Genomic DNA, 27,208 nt, shown 5'->3' on the forward strand with positions numbered 1-27,208 from the left:
GATTGCGGGGAAAACAAATTAAATTTATTTTAGAATTATATTTGCTTTGGTCAGGTGGACCAGGATAAAGCTATGCAGTAATCCTAGATGCCTCAGAAACAATACATTTCCTGATGAGTGCGATATTATTATAGGTAAACATTGTGGATTACTATCATAGTCTCAAGGAAACAAACCTGTACATAATCAGGAAACATTATATACTGCATTACAACTTCACTCAACGCTCCCTCTTCTAGCTGAACCCTCTGTTCTGAAATGACATACTACAATGCTAATATTGATAGTTTGTCCATTACAGGTCAGCTAACTGTCCACTGGAACAGTTACAAAGCTGTTAGTTTCGATTTCACAAGGCCAATCAATACCAAGGCATACTGTTTCAATTTTCCCGGCATTGATTTTTCTCTCTCCCTTTTTTTTCCTTTTATAACACCCGTTCCATCTAGCATTCATCTTTTCTGAAAGGAAGAAGATTTGATTTACTGAAGAAAAATTGTAGACAGCATCACAGAGGTTTTACCGGCAAGGCTTTTGACAAAAAATAAATAAATAAATAAAAGAAAAAGATGAATGTTTCATTGGGAAAGATGCCTCTAGCTTGAGGGCAGCCATTAAAACCTACTGCAAGCAATCTGAAACCATTTCTTAACAACCGCTGCAGCCCAACTCAGATTCAACATCCTAACGTAAAACATTCAGCCAGTTTGATATAAAAACATCTCATTGCCATGCCTGCAATTAATTATATCTGCAGTTTTACCTATGCATTCCCCCCTCAAAATGAGGAATGCTGCTATTTTTTTTCTCTTCTATCTTATGAAGACCCAGAGCATATTTCTATGGTACATTAGTCAGCCTATTAGAATGCAATGAAGGACACGATGAGAAAAGGGTAGCCTGTCCTCTGGGGCTTCCATTCGTGTTCTCCATCATCTCTCCTCATCCTTCTTACATTCAGCCACTTTACCAGGTGTCATCTACATGAGAGATGATTTGTCTCCTGACCCAAATAAACACAATGCCTGCTCGGAGCACACAGGGGGGAAAAGAAAAAAAAGAAAAAAAGAAAAAATATTTCTGCCACTCTGTTCATTTGCAGACTTTTTTCTTCTTGCTTCTTTCACATTCCTCGCCTAGCTCTTTCTTTTCACCTGAGCCTCATGTCAGGTGCTAGTGACATTAATATCTGAACAAGTACCAACCTACTACTATGCATTCAATAAGAAATCTCACAGCACAATGAAAACATGGGGGGAGGGAGTTATATTCGCAGTGACATGAAAGGACAAACATTCATATAAACCCATGTAAACTAAATACCTTTTGTGTGTAACAAACAATAGGAACAAATATCAGAAATAAAAAAAATAAAAATGTAAAAAATTGTTTGTTTTTGTTTTTCTCCAAAGTCAGCAGCTTGTGTAAAGCTTGATATTAAGACACAAATTGCATTCAGACAGGTCACTAGGTGTCAAAAGATATTAGATGCCTGCTGTGAGGGAACAACAAATCCCATCTGCTTCAGAGAAAATAATATTTTCATTTTTATTGAATTGGAACTCGGGGGTTGCTTTCAGAGTAACAGTATTAAGGTTTAATAACTAGTCCCTGGTCAGGACAGCTGTAATCATCAGAGAGTTACCCATAATGATGTAGATTTCATTTGATCCGCCTCAAATAGGCAAAATTGAATTCCTCTCTTTCCAACTTGGAGATTCCTCTCCTCCCTCCCCCCCCCCCCCCCTTCATTGCAGGACCAGATGTTTTAAAAATGCCACATCCAGAAGCTTCACTGTTCGGTGCAGCACCTGACCTTCTCTATAATTGACTAAAAATATTGATGTAATGGCATGGGTCTGATTGTGATTTATTAAAACCACTGCTGATCTCAGGCCAGCTGCCAGCACTGCAACCTACTGATCGGACGGCATTAGGAAAGCCATCAATACTGAAACAAAATAAATGACATTAATGGGGAAGTATTAAGGCTCTCGAATCATGGCAACAATACGAATGATATGGATTCCAAAAGGACAAACAAGAATAAAGCAATAGAATATATATATATATTTATTAAAAACAATTCAATGAAGAATTGGGAAAATGTTAACTATTGCACTAATTGGTGGGGTTAAAAGAGGCAGGACAAAATAAAAAGCATAAAAATAAAAACAAAACAAAAAATGTAAAAAAGAAAAACTCACACAATTAAACCCACCTTGAAATCGTTTAGTACTGTGAGGTGCAGAAAGCACTGTAGACATGCCTCTTCTATTGAAACGACACAAAATATAGACCATGCATGGATCTGCTTGTCAAAGGGTTAAAGTGTCATCACTCACTAACTCAGAATACCAGGGAGGACAACCTCAAAATCATTGCTTAGTATAAACATCCTTGCACAGTACTATATTAACATTTTTACTACCCACTTTGAAAAGCAGCTCAACATACTCCATGTTAAACAAATGTAATAGAGTTTGCCATAATTCAGTAAACCAAAGACTATTCTGTATAATGAGATAAGGAAAAAAAAAAATTAAATATGAGAGACTGCACTTCCCATTAGTATAACCACACACTTATACAAAGTCTACATAATAGCTTCTCAATGCAGCAAACAGTCCAAATGGCCACAATACAACAAAGCAATCAAATACAGCTGTGAATAGACATTTAAAAAAAATTAAATAAAAAAAATTTAAATACATTTTCAAAGTGGATGAAAACACTGGATGAACACGCTTCACTTTACAATATACGTGCAATATAACACAATGTTTGTGTTCCTGATCCTATAGTGTTCCTTTAAAGAGAGGAAGCCCATTTTATAAAAATATTACACTCAGGCAGACAAAGTTAGTATCAACTAGCTTGCAGAGTACTAGCGAGAAGGATGGCTGGTTTTCCAAACTTCGTAATGTAGAGTATATTTTAAGTGGAAAGTAATGCAATCATATCAAACCAGACCATTTCATCTCATTGAAGTGTTCTAGTCCCCTTGACTCAGCAGCTAACAACATTGCAGTTTTAGAGAATTGCAATGTTACACACTTGAGGCGCTTCCTGCTGCTTCACAGAGTTGCACAACCCTGGATGTTAACATGTATAGCTTGGACGAAAGACTAGACAGAGGGGATAAGATAGAAACATTTAAATACATAAAGGGAATTAACACAGTAAAGGAGGAGACTATATTTAAAAGAAGAAAAACTACAACAAGCTGACAGTCTTAAATTAGAGGGGCAAAGGTTTAAAAATAATTTCAGTAAGTATGACTGCAGAGAGGGTAGTGGATGCATGGAATAGCCTTCACGTTGAAGTGGTAGAGGTTAACACATTGAGGGAGTCTAAGCATGTGTGGGAAAGGCATAAGGCTATCCTAGATATATGATAAGTCCAGGGACGAATGAAAGTACTTAGAAAATTGGGCAGACTAGAAGGGCCAAACTGTTCTTATCTGCCATCACATTCTATGATGTCCTCACACTTTTATTATTATTATTTATACAGCTTTGTCAATTTCCACAGCAATGTACAATGGTTTCAATGCTATCCTATGATAAAGGCCTAATGGCATGGCACTCACAAGGACGTCAGAGGGGACAGAGACTGAGCTAGCGCCAAGGGACTTTGGCACTGGAATACGGTAAGTTAAAAAAAGTATATATTCTTTTCTTTAACGGTTTGTTAGTGGTTGCATTTACAATGCTCCAGGATTGAGAGCAGTGAATTTTAGGGGACTTCCCACCTTCCATTAACATAAAAAGAACACTCCAAAGCCCAAATAAAAAAATAAAAAAAAATAACTATTTAGTAGATATAACCCAATAAAAGAAAGTAACCCTCTTTGAATTCTATGGTTTTACATATAAGGACATATTCATCTGTATCTTAGGTAATTAGGTAAATACATCCTCAACAACACATGACATTTTACACAGTGTCAATTAATTTAACAATTTTTATTTTATTTTACTTTTTAAGTTAAAACGGATAAGCAGTGTGTAAAAAACCAAGTACACCTTGTGATTCAATACTTTGTAGAACCATCTTTAGGAGCAATAACTTGAAGTTATCATTTTCTCTATGTATACAAGTCTCTCACATTGCTGTGGGGGGGTATTTTTGCTCATTCTGCTTCACAATGTTGCTTCCGTTCATTGAGGTTTGCTGGCATTTGTTTATGCACAGTTCTCTTAAGGTCTCACTGCAGCATATTAATTGGATTAAGGTCTGGAGTTTGATAGTGTCATTGCTACACCAGGATTTATTTTTTTTCCAGCCATTCTGTTGTAAATTTGCTGGTGTGCTTAGGATCATTGCCCTGTTGCATGAGCGAATTTAGACCAAGCTTTAGCTGTCTAAAACATGATATTACGGACAGTGGCGTACACATGACCCATGGGGCCCCGGTGCGAAAATTGATCCGTGGCCGTCCCCCCCCCCCCCCCCCCATGGCGGCGGGCACCTGGTCGCAGGGGTTGCAGGGCTGCGACCGCGGTATGTACGCCAGTGCATGCAGATGCACACACACTTAAAGGACCACTACAGACACCCAGATCACATCAGCTCAATGAAGTGGTCTGGGTGTCAGGTCCCTCTAGTTTTAACCCTGCAGCTGAAAGCATAGCAGTTTCAGAGAAACTTATGTTTCACTGAGGGTTAATCCAGCCTCTAGTGGCTGTCTCACTGACAGCCGCTAGAGGCGCTTCCGCCATTTTAAGACACTGAACGTCCATAGGAAAGCATTGAGTAATGCTTTCCTATGGGCGGTTTGAATGCGTGCACGCTCTTGCCGTGCATGCGCATTCGGAGCTGAGAGGCGGAGGGATCCCCAGCGTCATGGGAGTCCGGCGCTGGAGAAAGGTAAGTGCTGAAGACACACACACACACTATCACCAACAAATGCATACACACTAGCTAACAGACACACATTTACTGACAGACACACTCAGCGGCAGACATACATACACACTCACTGACAAACACACACTCACTAGCAGACACACACACACACACACAAACTAACACACACACACACAAACTAACACACTCACACACAAACTAACTCACTAACACACAAACTAACTCACTAACACACTCACACACAAACTAACACACAAACTAACACACAAACTAACACACACACACAAACACACACACACACAAACACACACACACACACACACAAACACACACACAAACACACAAACACACACACAAACACACAAACACACACACAAACACACACACACAAATAAACACACAAACTAACACACAAACTAACACACAAACTAACACACAAACTAACACACAAACTAACACACAAACTAACACACAAACTAACACACAAACTAACACACAAACTAACACACAAACTAACACACAAACTAACACACAAACTAACACACAAACTAACACACAAACTAACACACAAACTAACACACAAACTAACACATGTTTTTTTTTTATTTAAATCCCCCCAGCCTCCCTACCTTTTGGAGTGCTGAGGGGATTCCCTGGGGTCCAGTGGTGCTGCTGAGTGCTTCCCCCTGAGTGCTTCCTCTTCAGCTCCCTCGCGCGCCGCGTAGGAATGCCGGCGCCGGAAGATGACTTCATCTTCCGGCTCCAGTATCAGTGCGGTGCGCGAGGGAGCTGAAGAGGAAGCACTCTCCCCTGAGTGCTTCCTCTTCAGCTCCCTCGCGCACCGCACTGATAGTCAGGGGAGAGTGCTCCCTTGCGCACCAGCCTGACCGGCCGCCGGGTGTAAGCAGGGCCAGCCTCGGGGGGCCCGGAGGTGGCCGGCTCCTGGGCCCCCCAGAAGAAGAGGCTGGCCCAGTGGGTACATACAGGGTCGCAGGGGCGGCCGGGCCCGGTCGCAGCCAGGACCCCTGCGACCCTGGTATGTACGCCACTGATTACGGAGGAGTTTCATTGTCAACTCAATGACTGCAAGGTTCCCAGGTCCTATGGCTGCAAAACAAGCCCAAATAATCACCCCTCAATCACAACAGTTGGACAGCTGTATGAAGTGTTTGTTTTGATTTTCTCAAAGGATGGCGCTGTGCACTATGGCCAAACATCTCCACATTGGTCTTGTCTGTTCAAAGGACATTGCTCCAGAAGTCTTGCAGTTTGTTCAGATGCAACTTTGCAAACCTAAGCTGTGCTGCCATGTTCTTTTTAGAGAGAAGAGGCTTTCTCCTGGCAATCCCTCCAAACAAACCATACATGGTAAGTCTTTTTCAAATTGAATGGGCTGTCCACTCCTGGGAAGATGGGCAACTATCTTGAATATTTTCCACTTTTGAATAATCTTTCTCACTGTAGAATGATGGACTTGTTTGTAAATTGCCAATTTGATAGGCAACAACAATTGCTTCTCTAAAATAATTTCTCCTTGGCATTGTGTTAGCGCATACCTATATGCTCAGAACCAGCAAACTGCTAAAACTTCAGCTTTTATAGAAGTGGTCACACTTGGTGATGATCAATTCAGAGCATTTGATTAGCAGCACCTGTCTGCTACTTACCCTCTTATTTATTAAAGAAGCAGTAAGGGTATAATTTTTCACACATGGCTTCTCCATTTGGCTTAATTTTTGTTAAATCATGACACAGTTATGTCATATGTTGTTCATACGAGGTTGTTTTTACCTAATTTTAATACCTGCTAAGGAACAGGTGATTGTTATGTCCTGACACGTAAATCCACATGTTCAAAGAGGTTATACTTTCTTTTGCCCCATGACTATAAACACACAGAATAGATTTCTGAATGCCGCACTTAAATGCAACTACTACTATAAGAAGGCCACAAACTTCTTTTAACTAGAATCTTCCAGATACAACAGTTAACCGTTGGCAAATATATTGCCAAGTTCTCTTGATGTGAAATAGTTCAGGGTAAACTCACAATACAATGTATTTAAAAGAATTCCTAAAATACACTACCAACTTCTATAACAAAACCTTTTTGTTGGCATCTTAGTCATTTGATATTTGTGACCTGGATGCAGATGATGAAAAAGTGACATGGGATAAATACCAAAATGGGGGAGTTTTCAGATAACCTATGCAAAAACCTGTAATTTTTTTTTAAGCAACATTAAAACCGAGGTAAAAATGTATATAGATAAGATAAATCAAACACTGTACACACATTTCAATAGGTAGAGTACAAACAAGGCAATCTTTATGCAGTATTAAACACTCTGAATCAGCAACATATAGCAAAGCAATAAAGTCCTTTAAAAAGTGTACAATGGCAGAGCAATTTGTGAATAACCATGTTGTAATAAAAAGGTAGTATAATGCATCTAGATATTCGTAACCTTAACCCATTAATCGTAACACACCTGAGACAGTTACATTGTGAAAGTAATTTGTAAAAGTCTTGCCCTCAAGCACTCTATTAGTACATTTCCCCCAAAGCATTTTCATTTACAAAAAATGCATAAATGCTATCTATCATGTTTTCAAAATATAAATAAGTCAGGAACTGGTAATGAGATTGATCTATATGGAAAGATAAATGGGCAAGCAGAGTTCTAAGCAGAGTGAGGCGGCCACACTACCCCAAATCAGTGCTGACATCCAAAGGCATACAGCTACAGTAGCCACAAAAGAGGACTTACGGTAACTGCTTTAAAAGCAGAACAACATAACACCATCCACAATAAGTACCACAGTACACAACCATGCCCAGCAACATACAGCTGCTGAACTGGTGACATCTAAACAGGTAGCAAGGCTATTGGCAATGCAGAGACAGATGGAAAATCTCGACAACCACAGTCGAAGATGCAATTTTCGAATCAGGGGTTAGCGCATAAATGATGTCCTAATTAAGATATTTACCCAAATTCTGCATGAGGCCCCACAACACTGGGAGTTTGAAACAGCTCATAGAGCTCTACATCCCCTAACTACTGAAGAAGCTCCAAGGGACATAGCATGCTGTTCACACTCTTTCCTATTAAGAAAATAGGGGCACGGCGGTGTCCTTTTTACAGTACCTATCTCCGATGACTTTGGCGGTGACGAGAGATCTCCAACCCATAACTATGTTTCTATAGTGAAAGGCCAATCTTTTGCCCCATGACTATAAACACACAGAATAGATTTCTGAATGCCGCACTTAAATGCAACTACTACTATAAGAAGGCCACAAACTTCTTTTAACTAGAATCTTCCAGATACAACAGTTAACCGTTGGCAAATATATTGCCAAGTTCTCTTGATGTGAAATAGTTCAGGGTAAACTCACAATACAATGTATTTAAAAGAATTCCTAAAATATACTACCAACTTCTATAACAATACCTTTTTGTTGGCATCATAGTCATTTGATATTTGTGACCTGGATGCAGATGATGAAAAAGTGACATGGGATAAATACCAAGTGGAGGTAACCTTGTTTAAGTTATCCTTCAAGCCAAACAAACTAATGGGTGATGCTCAGAAGACCCTAGGACATCCCACAATTCCAGAGAAAATTCATCTCCCACCAATTTCGGCACAGGTTTGGGCCCTGGGGCTTTTTTAGTTGAGGCCTCAGCCACGTGGAAGTGGTGGGAACAATCAGAGATTCGGGAAAAGTCGCTTTCTTGACTGACTGAGCAATCTGAGACCTGGGACTGGGAGCAGAAGACTGACACTTTATGTAGGTCCCCAAATTATTCTTATGTTTTAGTCACCCTGAGCCCATTATAGGTGCAAGGTGTGTATATTGTAATTGTTTATTGTTAAATATTTTGTGCCCTCTCCTGTCCTGTTGATGGTCTCAACCAACTAGGTAGATTTGGCTGTGGAACCAGTATAGTGTCATCAATTGGTTGTGAGGATCCTAGTCCAGGGTGGAAGAAATCCTCAGCTACCTCAGTCAAGCTTTGGCAACTGGGATTGAAGCGTTCCAGAATCCCAGCTATTTGGGAAACATCTAAAACACCATATGGGACATCTCTGTACATCTTCTGGAACCCAGTGAGAGGGATAGAGCAGCGTGCTTGTCTGGGGAGGAATTTCAGAGACTAGTGACTGAGGGATTGGCTTTCTTTGGAGCAACTCCATCAGCAGAGGTGGTGCAACTGATCTGGGAGGAGGTGACCACATAGTTTGACCAGGCAAGCATGGCATCCTCCAACTCTGGCTCAGAGTTTGTTGACATAGTGCGGAAGTGCCTGGACTATTATGGCACTCCTTCGGTGGAGACCATCCTGAGAACTATGTCTGAGGTGATGGCTTTCCAGAAAGGGAAGCAAGACCACTAGATCTGGATCAAGAGGTTGGTTATCATAAACAGAGGGCCCCAGGGAGTGGGGGTAATCAACCTTCCCTTCCCCACAGTAGGTCACAAACAAGGGAGCGGAGGCTGTTGGCTTTCCTCCACTGCAGCAGATCACAACCAAGGAAGCAGAGCTAGTCTGCCTCCCACCCCAGCAGAAGATCACCACCAAGGGAGTAGAGGTTGAGCAGCAGCCATCAAGAGGAGGTAGAGGTAGCTGGCTTCTCTCCCCAGTGGCAGAGTGTAGCCCAGGGAGAAGAATTAGTTGGCCTTCCTACCCTGTGGCTGATTTCAACCCAGAAAGGGGAGGTAGAAGTAGCTGATTAAAACTGCAGAACACATAGTATCCTCTTTACAGGGCAGAGTGCTCAACACACTAAACAATAGTTACCATGGTATGTGTATACGTCACGACTACAAGGGCATACGATGACAGGAGGTAGCAACAATTAAGTATTTTGACTGTGATCTCACTGTCTGGTTGGGATGCATGGTTCACATATTGAGAGAAGGTAAGCTTCCAAAAATGGGAGAAGGATGATGGATCGGGCAACTTACAGAATCTAGAGAAACAAATTCTTTCTATTTAAACTCTTTTTACTTTAAATTCACTTTTGTCTTATAGACATGCATTGTACATTTTTATTCAAGCATAAGACATGAACATGTTCTTAACCAATAATAGAATAGGGTGACATGGCTAATACAAACTAAGACAAACCAATAGATGTGGATTAAAACAAAGGCATTCAAATCAAACAAATACGGAATAGTGTTGTCTCGCAGCTTTGGTTGATATATGAGAGTATATTGCACAAAATTGTTATAATTTTGTTTAAATTAAAAAAAAAATGGATTGTAAAATATTTACCCTTATATCTTATCTAATTGTTTTTATAATTCCTGTATTTAATTTTTATGGGAAGCTTAACATGTTAAGACAAATTAAATACATTTATTATAAATAAACTTTTAATTCTATGGGTCGTCTTTGCTCAGAAATACTTAAGACCTCAGAAAAGGAGGTTCTCCCAAAAACTTGTCATTAAATTCTGTTAGTTCAATAGAAAAATGAAAAAAAAAAAAAGGTATGAATCTCATATTATTTTACATCTGTGACAAAACTGGACTAATATGGCTACAATCACACATGCTACATTTTGTGTAGGGCAGCAGAGGAGCACTATGCTCTGCCCACCTTCCGTTCAGCCAGATCCTGAACCTCCGGGCCGGAGCAACCGTAGGTGGGAAGGCCTTATGGTAGCGACTACACTGAAAAGTTTTGCAAGCTGCATTTATTCAACAGTCTAAAGTGATGCTCGCATGCTGCTCGCGAGCTGCAGTTTAGCCATGTCTGACAAACACACACACACACACACACACAGGTATATATGCTCATTCTTTTTACATACATACAATTTTTTTAATTATCTCACCCCTCCTGGGTGGTATATGTTTATTCCTCATTCTCGGGGTCCTTTACCAGAGGCCTGGGTGTTTGAGGATTCTGCGCAATATCTTAGCGGTTCCTAGAACTGCACTATTCTGGATAACAATCTCCAATGTCCCATCTAGAATCTGTTGAAGCCACTCCCTCAACTTGGGAGTTACAGTCCCGAGTGCTCCTATCACAACTGGGAGTGCTCCTATCACAACTGTCCCGAGTGCTCCTATCACAACTGTCCCGAGTGCTCCTATCACAACTGTCCCGAGTGCTCCTATCACAACTGTCCCGAGTGCTCCTATCACAACTGTCTTCACTTTCCACATCCTTTCTAGCTCTTTCAATCCTTGGTAATTCTCTACCTACTCATATTCCTTCTTCCTGATGTTACAGTCACTGGGTATAGCTACATCTACCACGACTGCAGTATTCTGTTCCTTGTCTACCACCATCAGAAGATCTGTCTGGATCTTGAAGTCCCACAGGATCTAAACCTTGTCAGTCTCCTTTGTGGTATTTCCAATCCATATTCTGTGCAGATGTTTCGGTAGATAACCCCAGCAACTTGGTTATGTCTCTCCATATATGCTGTTCCTGCTTACATCTTGCATCTGGTTACTAGGTGCTGGACTATCTTAAAGGCCTCTTTGCACAGTCTGCACCTTGGGTCTTGCCTGGTGTGGTAGACTCCAGCTTCTATTGATCTGGTGCGGAGTGCCTGTTCCTGTGCTGCTAGGATTAGTGCCGCAGTGTTGTCTTTCTGTCCTGCCTTTTCCAACCACTGGTATGATCTCTTTTCTGCATCCTCTATCTGTTCTTGTCTCAGGCATTCTCTTAGCAATTCATCTTTTGGAGCCATCTTCGTGATGTAATTGTGGATGTTCTGTATTTTATCCAAGACTGTGGCTTTGACACTCATCAGGCCCCAACCTCTTTCCTTCCGGCTAGTGTACAGTCTCTGGGTACTGGATTTTGGGTGGAATCCTCAATTCATAGTGAGTAGTTTTTGGGTCTTGACATCCATGGTGACCAGTTCTTCTCTTGGCCTAGGTATTATTCCAGCTGGGAACCTGATGACCAGTAGGGCATATGTGTTGATGGCTTGGATCTTGTTCTTGGCATTGAGCTGGGACTTCAGGACCTGTCTGACTCTTGGGAGGTACTTGGCTCTTCCTCATGGTTGCTATGAATTTGTGGTACCCTCAGGTAGAGCTGTTCTCTACATCTTCTATTTGGCCTTCTGGAACTTCAACTCCTCCTGTCCTGATCATCTTCCCTCTTTTTGCCATCATCCGCCCGCACTTCTCTAGTCCGAACAACATCCCAATGTCCTTGCTGTATATCCTATTTAGGTGGATCAGTGAGTCAATATTATGCTCATTCTTGGCATACAGCTTGAGGTCGTCCTTTAGAGTAGGTGGCTGATGCTAGCTCCACTCTTGAATCTATATCCGTATCCACTCTTCTTAAGGACCTGGCTAAGTGGGTTGAGGCCTATACAGAACAGCATTGGAGACTGTGCATCACCTGAACATACATGCATACATCATAGGGTGCTGCTGGGGCCAATTTATACAACATACAAAATCCAGTGTACTAGCTCATTTACTAAACAGCAATTTCAAGTCTCACAGAATGCAAGTGTTTTATTGAAAAACACCTCACCTAGGCAAAAAATAATGGGCAATTTAGTTACAGAATATGATGAGACATTGTATAAGCCTGCCACAACGCCTATGTACCCCATTCTTGGCAGGTTGCTGTTTAGTGAATAAGTGAGTGCGCTGGATTTTGTATGTTGTATAAATTGGCCCCAGCAGCACCCTATAATGTATGCATGTTCAGGTAAGTGCAGCAATCTTGGTTTCATTTATATATTTGGGAGTCCAGGCCAACTCCATTGTTTTGCACCCCTCCATGTCACAGGTGCTTCATTCCAGGAACCTATTTAGCCTTGACCTGCAGAGTATCCCAGGAGAAAGTAGTTCCCAAGTAAGTGGATTGATCTCATAAGGGTAGGCATTAGACTGCTAGAGTAGGATCTGTCAAGAATGGGGTACATTGATGTTGTGGCAGGCCTATGCAATATTTGATCATATACTGTGAATAAACCCATTATTTTTTGACTAGGTGAGGTGTTTTTAAATAAAACTATTACATTCTGTGAGACTTGAAATCGCTGTTTAGTGCACTGGATTTTGTATGAGATATATATTTATATATTTAATACAATGTTAAACAAAAATCTGCACGTCAGTCAAGCCATAATACTTGCTTTTCCCACAGAAATCACAAATCTATATATATCTATATATCAATATGCATCAGCTATTTGTACCAACGTGTTGGCTCAGAATTATTCATATTAGGTCAAACTTACAACCCACAGACATTAGCAATTTTTCTTACAGAGATTTAAATCAACCAAGTAGGGTCTTTAATTAGGCAATCCTGCTGGATTACCTATGAGTAATTCCTATTTGATGCATTCTAGCAATGTTTCAGCTTTGGCTGTTTTGGGCTCCTCGTTCTGTGTTTTCATTATCCTACCACAATCTACAAAACACGTAGCTTTCTTTTAAAGAAAGAAAAATACTACTAAGAACAATTATAGAACTTCTCTTTGAAAAATAAACAGTGCATATATATCTTTTTACTTGTGAAGATTATATAAATAAGGTAAATTGGAGTTAACAAACGTAAGTGATCAGAGATGTAAAAACGTAAAAACAAACAAAAAACACAAATTATATGTACCGTATATACTCGAGTATAAGCCGCGTTTTTCGGCACATTTTTTGTGCTGAAAAACCCCAACTCGACTTATACTCGAGTCAATGTCTGTATTATGGCAATTTACATTGCCACAATACAGACAGGGGGCTGTGGGGGCTGCAGAGAGTTTACTTACCTCTCCTGCAGCTCCTGTCCGCTCCCTCCTCCTCCTCGCCGGTCCGGTCAGCACCTCTGTCAGCTCCCAGTGTAAGTTTCGCGAGAGCCGCGGGGTCTCGCGAGACTTACAGTGTGAGCTGGCAGAGGGAGTTGCACGGACCGGCGCGGAGGAGAAGGGAGCTGACAGGAGCTGCAGGAGAGGTAAATAAGAGCTCTGCCAGCCCCCTCCTACACAGTGCCCATCCACTGGACTGGATCCACTGGGGAGTGAGAGCCCCCCTCCCTGCCATGTATCAAGCAGGGAGGGGGGACGAAAAAATGTATATAAATATAAATAATAATAGAAAAAATAATTTAAGAAATGTTTTTTATTAAAATAATAATAATAAAAAAAATTTATAAAAATGCCCACCCCCCACCAAGGCTCTGCAACACACACACTGCACTCATTATATACACACACTGTAAATAAATATTCAATTAATATAATTTTTTTAGGATCTAATTTTATTTAGAAATTTACCAGTAGCTGCTGCATTTCGCACCCTAGTCTTTTTAGGGTAAAATTAGGCCTATATTCGGGTCGGCTTATACTCAAGTATATACGGTATTTTAAGATAAGACATTTCAGATGTCAAATATTAACTAAAAGTTCAGAGACTACATCAGCATGTGTTTCTTACCTTACTGCTGAACTCCCCCAAGCTCCATGCTTATCAGTGAGAATATTAACAATCTTTTGTACTAACTGGGTTGCAGTCACATGATCTCTGTACTTGGCTGCCCTTATTAAATGATCACACATCTTTTCATCTTCCCGTTTGTCTGCTGAATACTGGGCACATAAGGACTAAAGAAAATGGGGGAGAGGGGAGGGGAAAAAAACACAAATTAACATTAATTGTTTTTCTTTGAAACAAATGTCACAAAAATATACACAATACAAGAGAGTGGTAGCTGTGAAGTAAAATATATCAGACATGATAGACATAATATTACAATATACTACATATTGAAGCAAAATATGAAAGAAAAAAAAAAGTATATAATGAGCATTTAGAGTAATCACTACTAAAGTAATAAAAGATTATCGTCGTTTTGGCATCTTCCAGACTGATAAAGGCAGAAACTTTCATCAGTGTACAATGTGAATTACCAAATAAATCCACGAAAAAGACCTGGGATTGCTACCTGTTTTTATATATAACATGATATTGCACCCATGTAATGGGTAATAATTTATTGTGTTAAGTAAGAGTGCCGATCTTAGACTCTATATGTAGATATTCAGCTTTGCTGAACAAATCAAATACATATCAATCTATGGACAAACAAATCGACTTGTTAGGCAAGCCTGAACAAACTGGCTAGTTCACCCATAGATTGACAGGCATTTGATTTGTTCATAGCAGTTAAAGGAGTTTTTATACGTCTAATGGATTATGTCGCAACAAAATAGGAGAAAGAGCCTAGGCACACCAAGTAGTATTCCAAAAACGCAATCTTTATAAGGGAACAGAGTACAGCAATGTCTTGGCTCCTACATGACGTGTTTATTAAAGGAACACTATAATCACCAGAACTACTACAGCTTATTGCATTTGTTCTGGTGAGTAGAATCATTACCTTCAGGCTTTTTGCTGTAAACACTGTCTTTTCAGAGAAAATGCAGTGTTTACATTTCAGCCTAGTGAGAACTTCACTGGCCACTCCTTAGATAGCTGTTAGAGATCCTTCCTGGGTCATGGCTTCCTAAAATGTATCCAAACATTCAGTGTCTTCTCCCTCTGCATGCAGACACTGAACTTTCCTCAGAGATTCATTGATTCAATTCATCTCTATGAGGAGATGCTGATTGGCCAGGGCTGTGTTTGAACCATGCTGGCTCTGCCCCTGATCTGCCTCCTTGTCAGCCGCAGCCAATCCTATGGGAAAGCACTGTCAGTGCTTTCTTTGCTTTTTAAAATATAGCCCAGGAGTGATCAAATTCAGTCTTGTTGAATGAAAATGGTGAACAATCATTTATTTTAATATCAAAGCCAGTTTACAGTGCGTAATCCGTTTACAAGTCATGTATTCCAGTCTGCATCTATGAACTCCCCATCCCACTATGAGCAATGATGATGCAAGTCTCTGCCCCCCACCCCTCGACTACTTATTCTAAAACACATTTCAACACAGGCTTCTTTAAATGGTGAGATAGGAAAGGAATAACTAAGTTTTAGGCACATTATCTTACCATTTACTATGGTTTACTATGTTTTTAAAGCGTGCTCTGTTTTTTGTTCTTTACATATACTAAACGAGCATAAACATATTTGTATATATTTTCAAGTTCTTTGACAAGACAATTCAAAAATGTCCACCCAAGGAAGTAGTAAATGTTTTAAAGTGCTCTCTAATGGTCTAATGGATCAGTCTTTACAATTTGAACAGCAACTTCTCATATCTGACATAAAATCCATAGATATAAATCACATTAGAGGCCCGTTCTTTACTTATTATCAATCTCTGTCTCTTTGTGGAACATTAAGGCTATAGTTGACCTTAAAACATGACAAAATGGAAATTGAGCAGTGTAGTATTGTTAAAGATGTATTACTAAAAATAAAAAGCATATAAATACAAGTCACTGTGCTTAATAGTTTCTTTCCACAAGCACTCAATAGCACCTGTATTGGCGTGTCCTTTTAAAGCTAAAGATTGAATCTATAAAATGCCACAAAGTTTAATACACGCACACACCTATACATCATATATCCATGTACACACACATTACATTCAGACCCCTTCATTTTTTCATATTGCAGTCTTTCAAATCAATCTACACTGAATAGCCCATAATAACAAAGAAAGTACCATTGCAAATATTTCAGGCTTTAGGGCCAGTGTCCCTTCCATAGAAATACCTATATTTAGTTAAGTTACTTAATCACCCTTCACTATAAACCTTTGTTATTTGGACCGATGAGAAAAGGGGATTATCACCATTTTGACTTTCATGGGTTTCATTAGTATGGTCCCAAACAATTTTGGAAATATCTGAGATATCTACACCTTATTGCATTCACCTAGCTATTTTTCAATACACAACAAAAACACAACAAAGGAAACTAAAATGTGGAAATATACTCTTTGCTTCATAGATCACAAGTAAACACAGGGTATTATTTAACCCCTTAAGGACCAAACTTCTGGAATAAAAGGGAATCATGACATGTCACACGTGTCATGTGTCCTTAAGGGGTTAAACAGGTATGCACTTGCTATAGGAGTCCAAAGAAATATGAGACTTTGTCAAAAAACACTTGCTTACATTCTAGGATTGTGGTAAAGATATGTTCCTTGGCTTGCTATGCTTAAAATGGATTTTTAGGCCAGCTGCTTGATGTGCAGATTGTTTTAAAATGAAAACAAACATTAGGTGGACTAATAACACAACATTTTAGTGGTTTACAGAACAGCTTTAATATGGAAGACAAATCTACCCATTTCTTATCTACAGAAACTAAACATAGCACCCTAATGTGAATTTTTAAGAATAGGAGTTTATTTACTGAAAAAGCTTCTTTTTGAATAAAAGGTGCTTGGTTATTATCACGCTGAGAAATTTAAATGTTCACGACAAGAACAGTTCTTTCTAGGAGTAACTTCGGGAAAGTTGCTGTCCACTTTTTGCAATCTAATTTACTGTAAAACAAGTGCTGGATAGATTTGGCAAGCGTGCTTATCAATTATCACCTTTGGCTTAGACACAGTTTACACTTGGACACAGTTAGACCTGAGGAGCTCTTGACGACTACCAGAGAGTTTCATTCTCAAACTTTATATAACACTATAGGTTATTAAGTTAACAAAAGGTAACATTTATTCTTGCATCTAGAAGAGCACACTTTTTTTTTCTGCATTTCTGCACATCATTGCACTACATAGGTTTACTTATAGAGTGGAGTGTGTGTGTATACGTATTAATTTTGACTAATAAAGGGTTGAAGAAAAAAATATTACAATTTCCCCCACAAAATGTAAATACATTACACACACAACGCACTAAAGAGCTGCAACATTTTCACTTCCCAAGAAGAGATAATGTGATGTCTCTCCTTCTGAACACGGGCTACTGATCTAATGATCTGTAGGCATTAAAGCAGCCATGCCAGATATATTAGTTGTAAATAATTTAGAAGGCAGTTAGATTGAATATACATTTACAGACCCCTTGTTCTCGATCATGTATATCAATGTAGTATTGGAGCCCAGTAACCAGTACAAGAAGATAAATGCAATGTGGGGCAGGACACGATGGCTAACAAGATTTTAACCCTTACAAGGTAACACCACACTGTATAACCTTTTAGTGCACAGTGTTTATATATTTATTTTGGTGATTGTTATTTTATTTTTTATATAGCACCATAGGATTCCGTAGTGCTGTACAGTGGGTGTGATGGAAGCTGAAACAGAAAAAAAGCTATTTGGCAGGAATGCCAGGCTGAACATTCTACTACATTGCAAGCACTACCCTGATGTCAGTTTGGCAACTGCTTGCAAGGGCTTGAGTGCAAAATGTCTTTATTGATATGTGTTTAAATAAAATAATTCTAGTATATGAATAACTAAATTTATCTAAAATTGTATTAGTATATACATTTTTTATAGTTACCCATCATTGGTAATTATAAATGAAACTGAATGCAATGGGGTATATTTACTAAACCATGAATAATCATGAACTAAATTTAATTCAAAGTATAAAAAAGAAACCCAACTGAATTTGACTTCGAGGAGATGCTATTCACATGCCAAGGATAACAAAGCAGCTGTTCTCAAGGTGCTGACTAAAGCAGCAATCCGGAAAAATGAAGTCGACTTTGTCTACCTGGAAGTATTTGTACACTTGACCTCTAGTTTGAAGTTCTACCTAGGGAAATCCCTCAAAAACATTTGAGAAAGCCTAGAAAAATGAAAGGTTCAAACCACAACAGCAAACAAAAGTCAGCCAATGACAATGTCTGTCAGACATGCTCATTCTAAAGTGATGCTTCTGTCATCCAGAGCCTGAACGTATTGATTTGCTCTGCATGGAAAAAAAAAAAGCCTCAGCCAATGAAATAGATATAGTATCATCCTCTCGATAATAGCTATGAAGGTTACCAGAGGCAGAACACTTATCAAAGTATCTCTTCTATTTCTCCTTGTTTTAATGGACTGGATACAGCGCGTGAGCTTTGCAGCTTCCAAACCATTTTTAATCTATCAGGCGCTCGGATAACCACAAGATAACTTTTTCAAATCATTCAGTAGGGAAAAATAAAATTGTTTTAGAGTTTTATAAAATGCATGTTAGTCTTATACATGTGTACAAAGTAGAATTGTGGTTTAAAAATAAATAAACTATCTATACTATCCCTTAAGGACTTAAATGCACAGTCCTCCCATTTACTCACTCCACACCTAAATAAGCCATTACTAAGGCCAGTTAAAGTGACTCAGTCATATACAAAACAAATTACGTGGGGAATAGAAAAGTACCACTTCAAGTACATTATTCACTGTGCTAGAGAAATTATATATATATATATACACACACACACACACACACACACACACACACACACAAATCAGGTTTATTGTCCAAATGTACAGACTTTCAGCTGTTTGCAATTAACTAATCAAACAAAAGCAATTGAACTAGCTCAACACAATTATTGATTCAATTGGTTACACCAAATTCAACAAAAAAGTGCAACTTATGACTTATCCAGTCATTCTAAGATGCTGGTCGTGAATGGGGTTGAATTTTTGAAACTTGAAAATTCATAAGTTGCATTTTCAGTTGAATTTGGGGGAACCGCTTTGTATGTACCGTATATACAGTGTATTCAGAAGTCTAACTTTTTTTTTATGCTGTATTGGACTCCATAGTATGGCGTTAAAGATAGACCGAGATGTAGGACATAAGATATAATCGAGCATATAGTGTGAAAAAGGAGTCAGATGTGTGATAACAGAATAGCCCTTAAAAAGTGTAAAATAATAAATTTTGGCACTCTGCTTTGCAAAATGTAGCTTAGCATAAGAAAAATTAGCACTTCTTACTGAAAAGTGTTATATTTAGAATTGAGTAAATAGCATTTGGCAAGGAGGAGGAGAACTGAGATATTGGAAAGAAGCAATAAGACTGAAAAGAAATATTCTGCACAAGGAAATTAAGGATAAAAAAAAAAAAGACTAATTTCTCCCATAATATATTGTTTTATTACAAGGCTGGATGCATCTCATGGTTAATAACCTATACAATTTCTTGTCCTTAGAACACTCAACAAGAAATACAATTTTTTCTGGCAAATTCATATTCTTAAGCCAACATTTACATCTTGGTTATATTTGTGTTTTTATTTTTGTATGTGGCATAATAAAATTATTTATGTTAATCAGGGAAAATATATATATATTTTCAGAACCCTTATTTCACTTTTCCCCCCACTTAAATCTACACTCAATACACCATAATGAAAAAACACCTGATTTTTAGCACGATTGTAAAAAAAAAAAAAATTATATATATATATATATATATATATCACATTAACATAAGTATTCAGAAATTTGGTGAAGTACCAAGCACTAAGATGAAGCACCTTTGACAGCAACTACAGCCTCAAGTCTTTTTGGGTGTGATGTGACTGCTTTGTACACCTGGATTTGGGCAGTTTCTGCCCCTCATCTCTGCAGATCCTCAATCTCCATCAGGCTTAATAAGGACCACCCATGGTAAACTATTTTAAGGTCTCTCCAGAGATGTTCGAATAGGTTTAAGTTCATACTATGGCTGGGACACTCAAGGACATTCAGAATTGTTCCTAAACCACTTTTGTGTTGCCTTGGATGTGTGCTTTGTGCAATTGTCTTGTTTAAAGTTGAAACTGTGGCACAATCTTCACTCCTGAGCACTCTGGACCAAGTTTTTATTAAGGATATCGCTTTATTTTGCAGTGTTCAGCTATCTCTGAGCCATCACAGTCTCTGCCTCTGAAAAATACACCCAAAGTGTGAAGCAACCAACACACTTCACTGGTGGTATTGTATTGTGCAGGTGTTAGGTGTTGCTTGTTTCCTCTACACAAGATTCTGTAAACGGAGAACAAAGAGTTCAATCTTCATTTTATTACAACAGAGAATCTTGTTTCACAATGTCCTGCAGGTGCTTTTCCATAGCCAAGTGGGCTTTTCATTGAGGAGAGGCTTCAGTCTGGCCAGTCTGCCCTAAAGGCAATATTGGTGGAGTGTCGCAGTCATGTTTGTCCTTTCTCAAATTTCTCCCATGATTTTCATACATGATCTCTGGAGCTCACCCAGAGGGTTCATAGAGTTCTTGGTCACCTCTCTAACCAAGTTCCCCCTCCCCCAATTGTTCAGTTTTGCAGGCTGCTAGCTCGGCCCAAACTTTCTCCATTTAAGAATTATGGAGGCCACTGTGCTCTTGGAAACCTTCAATGCAAAGGATTTTGTGTTAACCTTCCTCAAATATGTACATCCACACAATCCTGTCTAAGCTCTGCACGCAGTTCCTTTGACTTAATGGCTCTGAGTTTGCTCTGACATGCATTTTCAGCTGTGAGACCTTATAAAGACAGATGTATGCCTTTCCAAGTCATGTTCAATCAATTGTATTTGCCACAGGTGGACTTCAACGTGTAGAAATATTTCAAAGATGATCCAGAGAAATGAGATACATCTGAGGTAATCAAGGTAATATTTCTAAATATTTTTTTATTTTGTTTAGTTTTTGCTTTGTCCTATGGGGTGTTGGGTGAAGATTGATGAGAAAATTAATTAAACATTGTAGCATAAAGCTACAACATATATTTTAAAAAGTGATGTACAATTTATTGAAGTATTAGGAAAAAAATATGTAATCTATGAAGACACTAGTCACAAAAGAAAGAAAATAGCGATCCATTTGTAAACACTAAACTCTATTGAAATAAAAACCAAACTGCTAATTTTAGGATACAATACACAATGGGATAAAAGCAGGATCATTTTTCCAAATTTGCTACTTTAGTCCAAATTTAATTTTTTTTTTCCTTTTTAGTTCACAGTTTAATAAACCAGATGTCACTAGCCACAGAGAACACTTCTGTTGACAATGAATAGTAAAAATATTTAAAGGGACACTCCAGGCACCCAGACCACTTCTGCCCATTGGAGTGGTCTGGGTGCCAATTCCCACTATCTTTAACCCTGGAAGTGTAATTATTGCAGTTTTTTTTTTTTTTTATAAACTGCAATAATTACACTTCCAGGGTTAACTCCTCCTCTAGTGGCTGTCTACTAGACAGCCACTAGAGGGCACTTCTGGCTTCATAACAGTGCTAGAGCGTCGCTGGTCATCCTCACGCTGTGTGAGGACCTCAGGCGTTGCTCAATTCCCCATAGGAAAGAATTGAAAAGCATTTTCAATGCTTTCCTATGGAGAGCTCTAATGCGCATGCCCGGCACTGCCGCACATGCGCATTAGGTCTCCGCCAGCGGGCGGGATCAGTCTCGCCCACCGGCTGACATAAGGAAGAGGAGGAGCAGTGGCAACCTGGACACGTCACAAACCGGGCAAACCTCCTCCATGATGCCAACAAGCTAGCTTTGTTTCTGGCGTCTGAACGGTCGCACCAGTCACACTCTTCCTATACTCCCTAAGAGCATCAACTAGGCAGTTACCATAGCAACTAACGCACACACTGTGGTAGCTATGGGTGGAGAGCAGGAGGGACGTCCAGCACTGGTTTCTTTTGCTGTTCTTAACCGATTCATTGGCACAGAGTCTATGAAGACTTGACAGGTGGGAGAAAAAGCTATTTATAAATAGGCTTTTCTTCTAATCTACACATTTGCTAGGAGAAGTGTTAGCATAATGTATACCGTATTTTTTGCTCTATAAGACGCACTTTTTTTCCCCTCAAAAGTGAGGGGAAATGTCTGTGCGTCTTATGGAGCGAATATGAAGCTTTACTTACCTGTCTTGTAGCATTGGCCGGCAGCACAGGGCACACCGCGGTACTGGAACTTCAATTTCAGGTTCCGGCGGGACTGAAAGGAAGTGCGCACTCAGCTCAGTGTGCACACTTCCTTTCAGTCCCGCCGGAAACCGGAACCTGAAATTGAAGTTCCAGTACCGCGGTGCGCCCTGTTCTGCCGAGAAACGCTACAAGACAGGTAAGTAATTATGGGACAAGGGGAGGGGGACAGTATGGGAGAGGAGAATATGGGAGAGAAGAGAAGACTATGGGGAGGGGAGGGGGGGATGAAGACTATGGGGAGGGGAGGGGGGGATGAAGACTATGGGGAGGGGAGGGGGGGATGAAGACTATGGGGAGGGGAGGGGGGGATGAAGACTATGGGGAGGGGAGGGGGGATGAAGACTATGGGGAGGGGAGGGGAGGGGAGGGGGGGATGAAGACTATGGGGAGGGGAGGGGGGATGAAGACTATGGGGAGGGGAGGGGGGATGAAGACTATGGGGAGGGGAGGGGGGGATGAAGACTATGGGGAGGGGAGGGGGGGATGAAGACTATGGGGAGGGGAGGGGGGATGAAGACTATGGGGAGGGGAGGGGGGGATGAAGACTATGGGGAGGGGGGATGAAGACTATGGGGAGGGGGTGGATGAAGACTATGGGGAGAGGGTGGATGAAGACTATGGGGAGGGGGTGGATGAAGACTATGGGGAGGGGGAGAAGACTATGGGAGGGGGGGAGAAGACTATGGGAGGGGGGGAGAAGACTATGGGAGGGGGGGACAAAAAATATTCTGAACAAACTGTCCCATAGTAAGAAACACTATGGGACAGTTTGTTCAGAATATATTGTTTTCTGGGTTTCTTCCTCTAAAAACTAGGTGCGTCTTATGGTGAGGTGCTTCTTATGGAGCGAAAAATACGGTAGATGCAATGTCATGCTCCAAAAAGAGCTCAAACTATTTTGAGAAAGACAGTCCTTTAAGTCACAGTCTGTTATTCCTCCCTGAGCACAGGTCAAACATGAAACATTGACCAAGTGGTAGATTGTCAGGATGTTTGTGAGGTACAAGCTTCTTTAGATTTTATTTTCACAATATGAACTGCAGATTGAAGAGATCTTAAATTTCAAACCACAGGAACATTAGCAGGATCAAATACAACAAATTGAGAAGATTTGCTAATAGTTTTTTTTTTTTTTTTAAATATGGACTGTTGATATGTTAAAATAAATAGCTCTGAGAAACCAGGCGTTCATTTTGCAGTCCATTAATGTTGCATTGATGTAGAGGTCCATTATAATAAGGTTAGGCTGATGCCCATGTGTGTATGCTAATATTGCATACAAAGAGGAAACCGTCTTCTTTTACACCGTAGATTACCATTGCTCATTCCAGTCACACAACTATTACCAACACACTCACTGTTTATACAAAAAATATATACCGGTATATATATATTTTAAAAAAGCACTAACCAAACAAAGATCTACAGTTCCACTAAACCTGATGGGGATTAGTGTATATGTGTGTTTTTTGTTATCCCCTCCTCCTCGTTTGGACTTCCACTAAGCTATAGAGGTGCATCATCTAAGGATCTTTTTCACATTAAGAATCCTATTAGAAAGAAAACACTAAAAGGTAATTGAATTTTCCTCAGTTATCTTCATCTCTGTCAGCTCCTGCTACAATAACTTACTCTCTACAGCACAGATAACTCAATTCCGCCTGGCTAGCATATGTTATGAATCTCTAAAGCAAACTTGTCTAAATCATTCTGATCTTCTATCAAGGTTGGCTCTGGAAATGAACTCTGACAGAGAGCAAACATAAATTTATTTTTATCTTTTTAATAATTCACTTTTTTTTTTCTTTTTTGATGGTGGAATTGAAAGACACTCTCAGTAATGCTATATTCACAGGTAACAGGTGCAATAGCCAGATATGCTAAAATTATCCATCAAAGTAGCATTTCAGAATATCCATAAGATATCTTCTGGAAAAAGCATACCATGACAATATGTAAGTTAATCTGCATTTTAATAAAACCATTTACAATTACGATGTTCACAAACAAAAGTTTAGGTTAACATATTTGATGCTAAGGTATTAATTTATTCATTTTAAAACATGTGTAATATAACAGAGGACACCTCCTGGTAGTGTTTCCCTAACCTCCATACGCTCCACCTGTCCACCAATGCTTGCTGCACTCTGGTGTTAATCACATGTGCCAGCCCACCTTGCTGAAGTATTGAGGCACTTGCTGCAGTAAACAATGTGATCCAACAAAATTAATAGACTAAATCACCCCTATACAGATAATATCCCGGACAGGGGTTGGTCAGTGGAGGTGGTACCAATTCCACCCAGGGCTTAACCCTTATAGTAAAGAAATAGATCAGGGAAACCTAGTGTGAGAATCCCTGGTTTGGTATTTCATAAAACTAAGTAATTGATTGAAATGTCTTCAACAGTAAACAATGTGTGTGAAGATTGCAGTGATATAGCAAAAGATAACCATTTAACCGTCTGTTCAATGATATAACAGGCTTTATTATCCATTGCCAAAAATAAATATAAAACCGACAGTTGCATCTATATGCTAATTAGATCTAGTGATCCTAAAAATCAAGAAAACAGGTGATATATCGGGTCTCTATTTATTCCCTATTAGTATAATGTACATCCCTTCAGAATTATTTCATGATTTACAATGTCCAAATAATCTGAAACAATCGTTGAAAAAGGAGAGGGGAGTTTCATTGAAAAAAAAGGTATTATAATAGGGAGACTATTATAATCAAACAATGTGATCCTCTGGCTTTGAACACATGCATTGAAATTAAGATTTAAATAGGAGTATCTTCAAAACAGCAGACTGACATGTCAAAGAATACTACTTTTAAATCAGAGGAAGGCTAGACTTCTGGAAATGTTTGGCAACCTACTAGGACCCATTCCAGAATTGTTATCATGTGCAGGCATCTTCTATTACCATTTCATAGCAGTTGCTAAACTAAAACCTTTGCCTGCCACTGAGTATGTCACTTGCTGTACATTGACCTGTGACATTGCATGAGTATACATCTGCCACTTCAGACACCAAAATACAGTTAACTGCTAAGAATTGCAAACTTGCCAACAGTCTGCCATTGTTTTTTTTCCATTAGGTCCCCAATCATGTCTTATTCTTCTGCCCTCCAAAACATCCAGTATACTCTAATCCAAATGTCAACCAGTACCCAGTGTTAACCACTCTGAAATCAGGAACCGGCCGACTGTAGCAATCCTGGTTCAGTTCTGACTCCAGTCATTTTTCAAATACTGTAAAAAAAAGTGTGTGTGTGTGTGGTCTGAATCATAAAAATCAACGTAATTGTAATCGATGGGATAAAACATTTAAGGACTTAGTTCTAGTTATTTTTAAAACAAAAATTCATTTTTTTAATGAAAGTGCCAATTTGTACAAGGTTACTTATATTTGCTGTCTATTGAATTCTTCTTTGTGTTGCGTGTGCACCTATGTCACCAGATCTGCTCAATAAATCAATATTTCTATCTTAACCATATGACAAAAGCCTTAGTAACAGTGATCACTAATTAGCCAGATTATGTTAAAAATGCTTTACTCCATGTATCCCCATGTGAAAAGAACCACAGACTGCATAGATCACAATATATCAGACATCAATTAAGAAAGAGAGAGAGACAGTGTGTGAGTGTGTTAAAACAGATAGACAGCAAACTTAGAGAACAAAAAAAAAATATAATCCAATCATGCAATAAATGGACAAAAACGGAAAAGCTTCTATGGTATATCTTCCAAGAAACATTATGTTTAAGATTAAAATATATAAAAAATGTGTTTCTAGTAATTTATAGTACATATAGAGTTAGAAATACAAATCCATGAAGTTGGATCTAAATCGCTTTCCCTCTGCAAAAGTAAAATTACTTCAATGCCCTCATTTCTACACTTTGCCATGAAACCAAACGCCTATTTCACACAACTCTTCTTCGCCCTGTTGCTCCTCCTCCTCCTCCTCCTAATACCATGATTGCCACAAACCTTCCAACTCACTTCACTGAGAAACTTTCTACAACCAGGCAATCAGATCTCATCTCTTTCCTTCTCCCTACCAATACTTCCCCCAACCCCACTCTGCCTCTGTTCTACATTTATTCGCACCCGCCACAGCGCAAGAGGTTTCTTACTCTGCTCCGGTCTTTGCGCCCCAGAACCTGTTCCTTGATCCTATTCTTTTGCATCTCATCCGCACCCTGTCTCCTCACTACAAAGATTTTAATATCTTCCTCTCCTCTGGCATATTTCCATCATCTTTCCAACATGCAACTAACCCAGATTCTGAAAAAGCCCAATGTGGACCCAAAGTCTGTCAAACTACCGCCCTCTCTCTCTACTGCCTTTTGCATCTAAGATCTTTTAGAGACTTGTGTATGTGAGATTGACAGACTTCCTCAAAGCCAAATCTGCTCGGCCCACTTCAGTTTGGTTTCCGCACTCACTCTGTAGAAACGGCTCTGACCATAGTATCAAATTATG

The 27,208-nt window shown here is 39.4% G+C and overlaps 2 protein-coding genes across 3 annotated transcripts in view; one reads left to right on the top strand and one right to left on the bottom strand.

Moving 5' to 3' along the window:
- The window catches only part of MAB21L2 (mab-21 like 2), a 106,109-nt gene extending 102,495 nt beyond the window's left edge, over positions 1 to 3,614 (top strand). The window contains exon 2 of the transcript XR_010091258.1: positions 3,535 to 3,614. The gene's annotated coding sequence lies outside the window, so the exon portion shown is untranslated. The remainder of the gene's footprint in view (positions 1 to 3,534) is intronic.
- Positions 1 to 27,208, bottom strand: part of LRBA (LPS responsive beige-like anchor protein) — a 619,335-nt gene that overhangs the window by 349,971 nt on the left and 242,156 nt on the right. For both annotated transcript variants that reach the window (XM_063458500.1, XM_063458501.1), the window contains exon 36: positions 14,312 to 14,478. In XM_063458500.1, coding sequence (XP_063314570.1) covers positions 14,312 to 14,478 — 167 coding nt within the window. The remainder of the gene's footprint in view (positions 1 to 14,311; positions 14,479 to 27,208) is intronic.

Source organism: Pelobates fuscus, chromosome 6 (assembly GCF_036172605.1).
Source record: "Pelobates fuscus isolate aPelFus1 chromosome 6, aPelFus1.pri, whole genome shotgun sequence".
In the NCBI taxonomy this organism is placed as follows: Eukaryota; Metazoa; Chordata; class Amphibia; order Anura; family Pelobatidae; genus Pelobates; species Pelobates fuscus.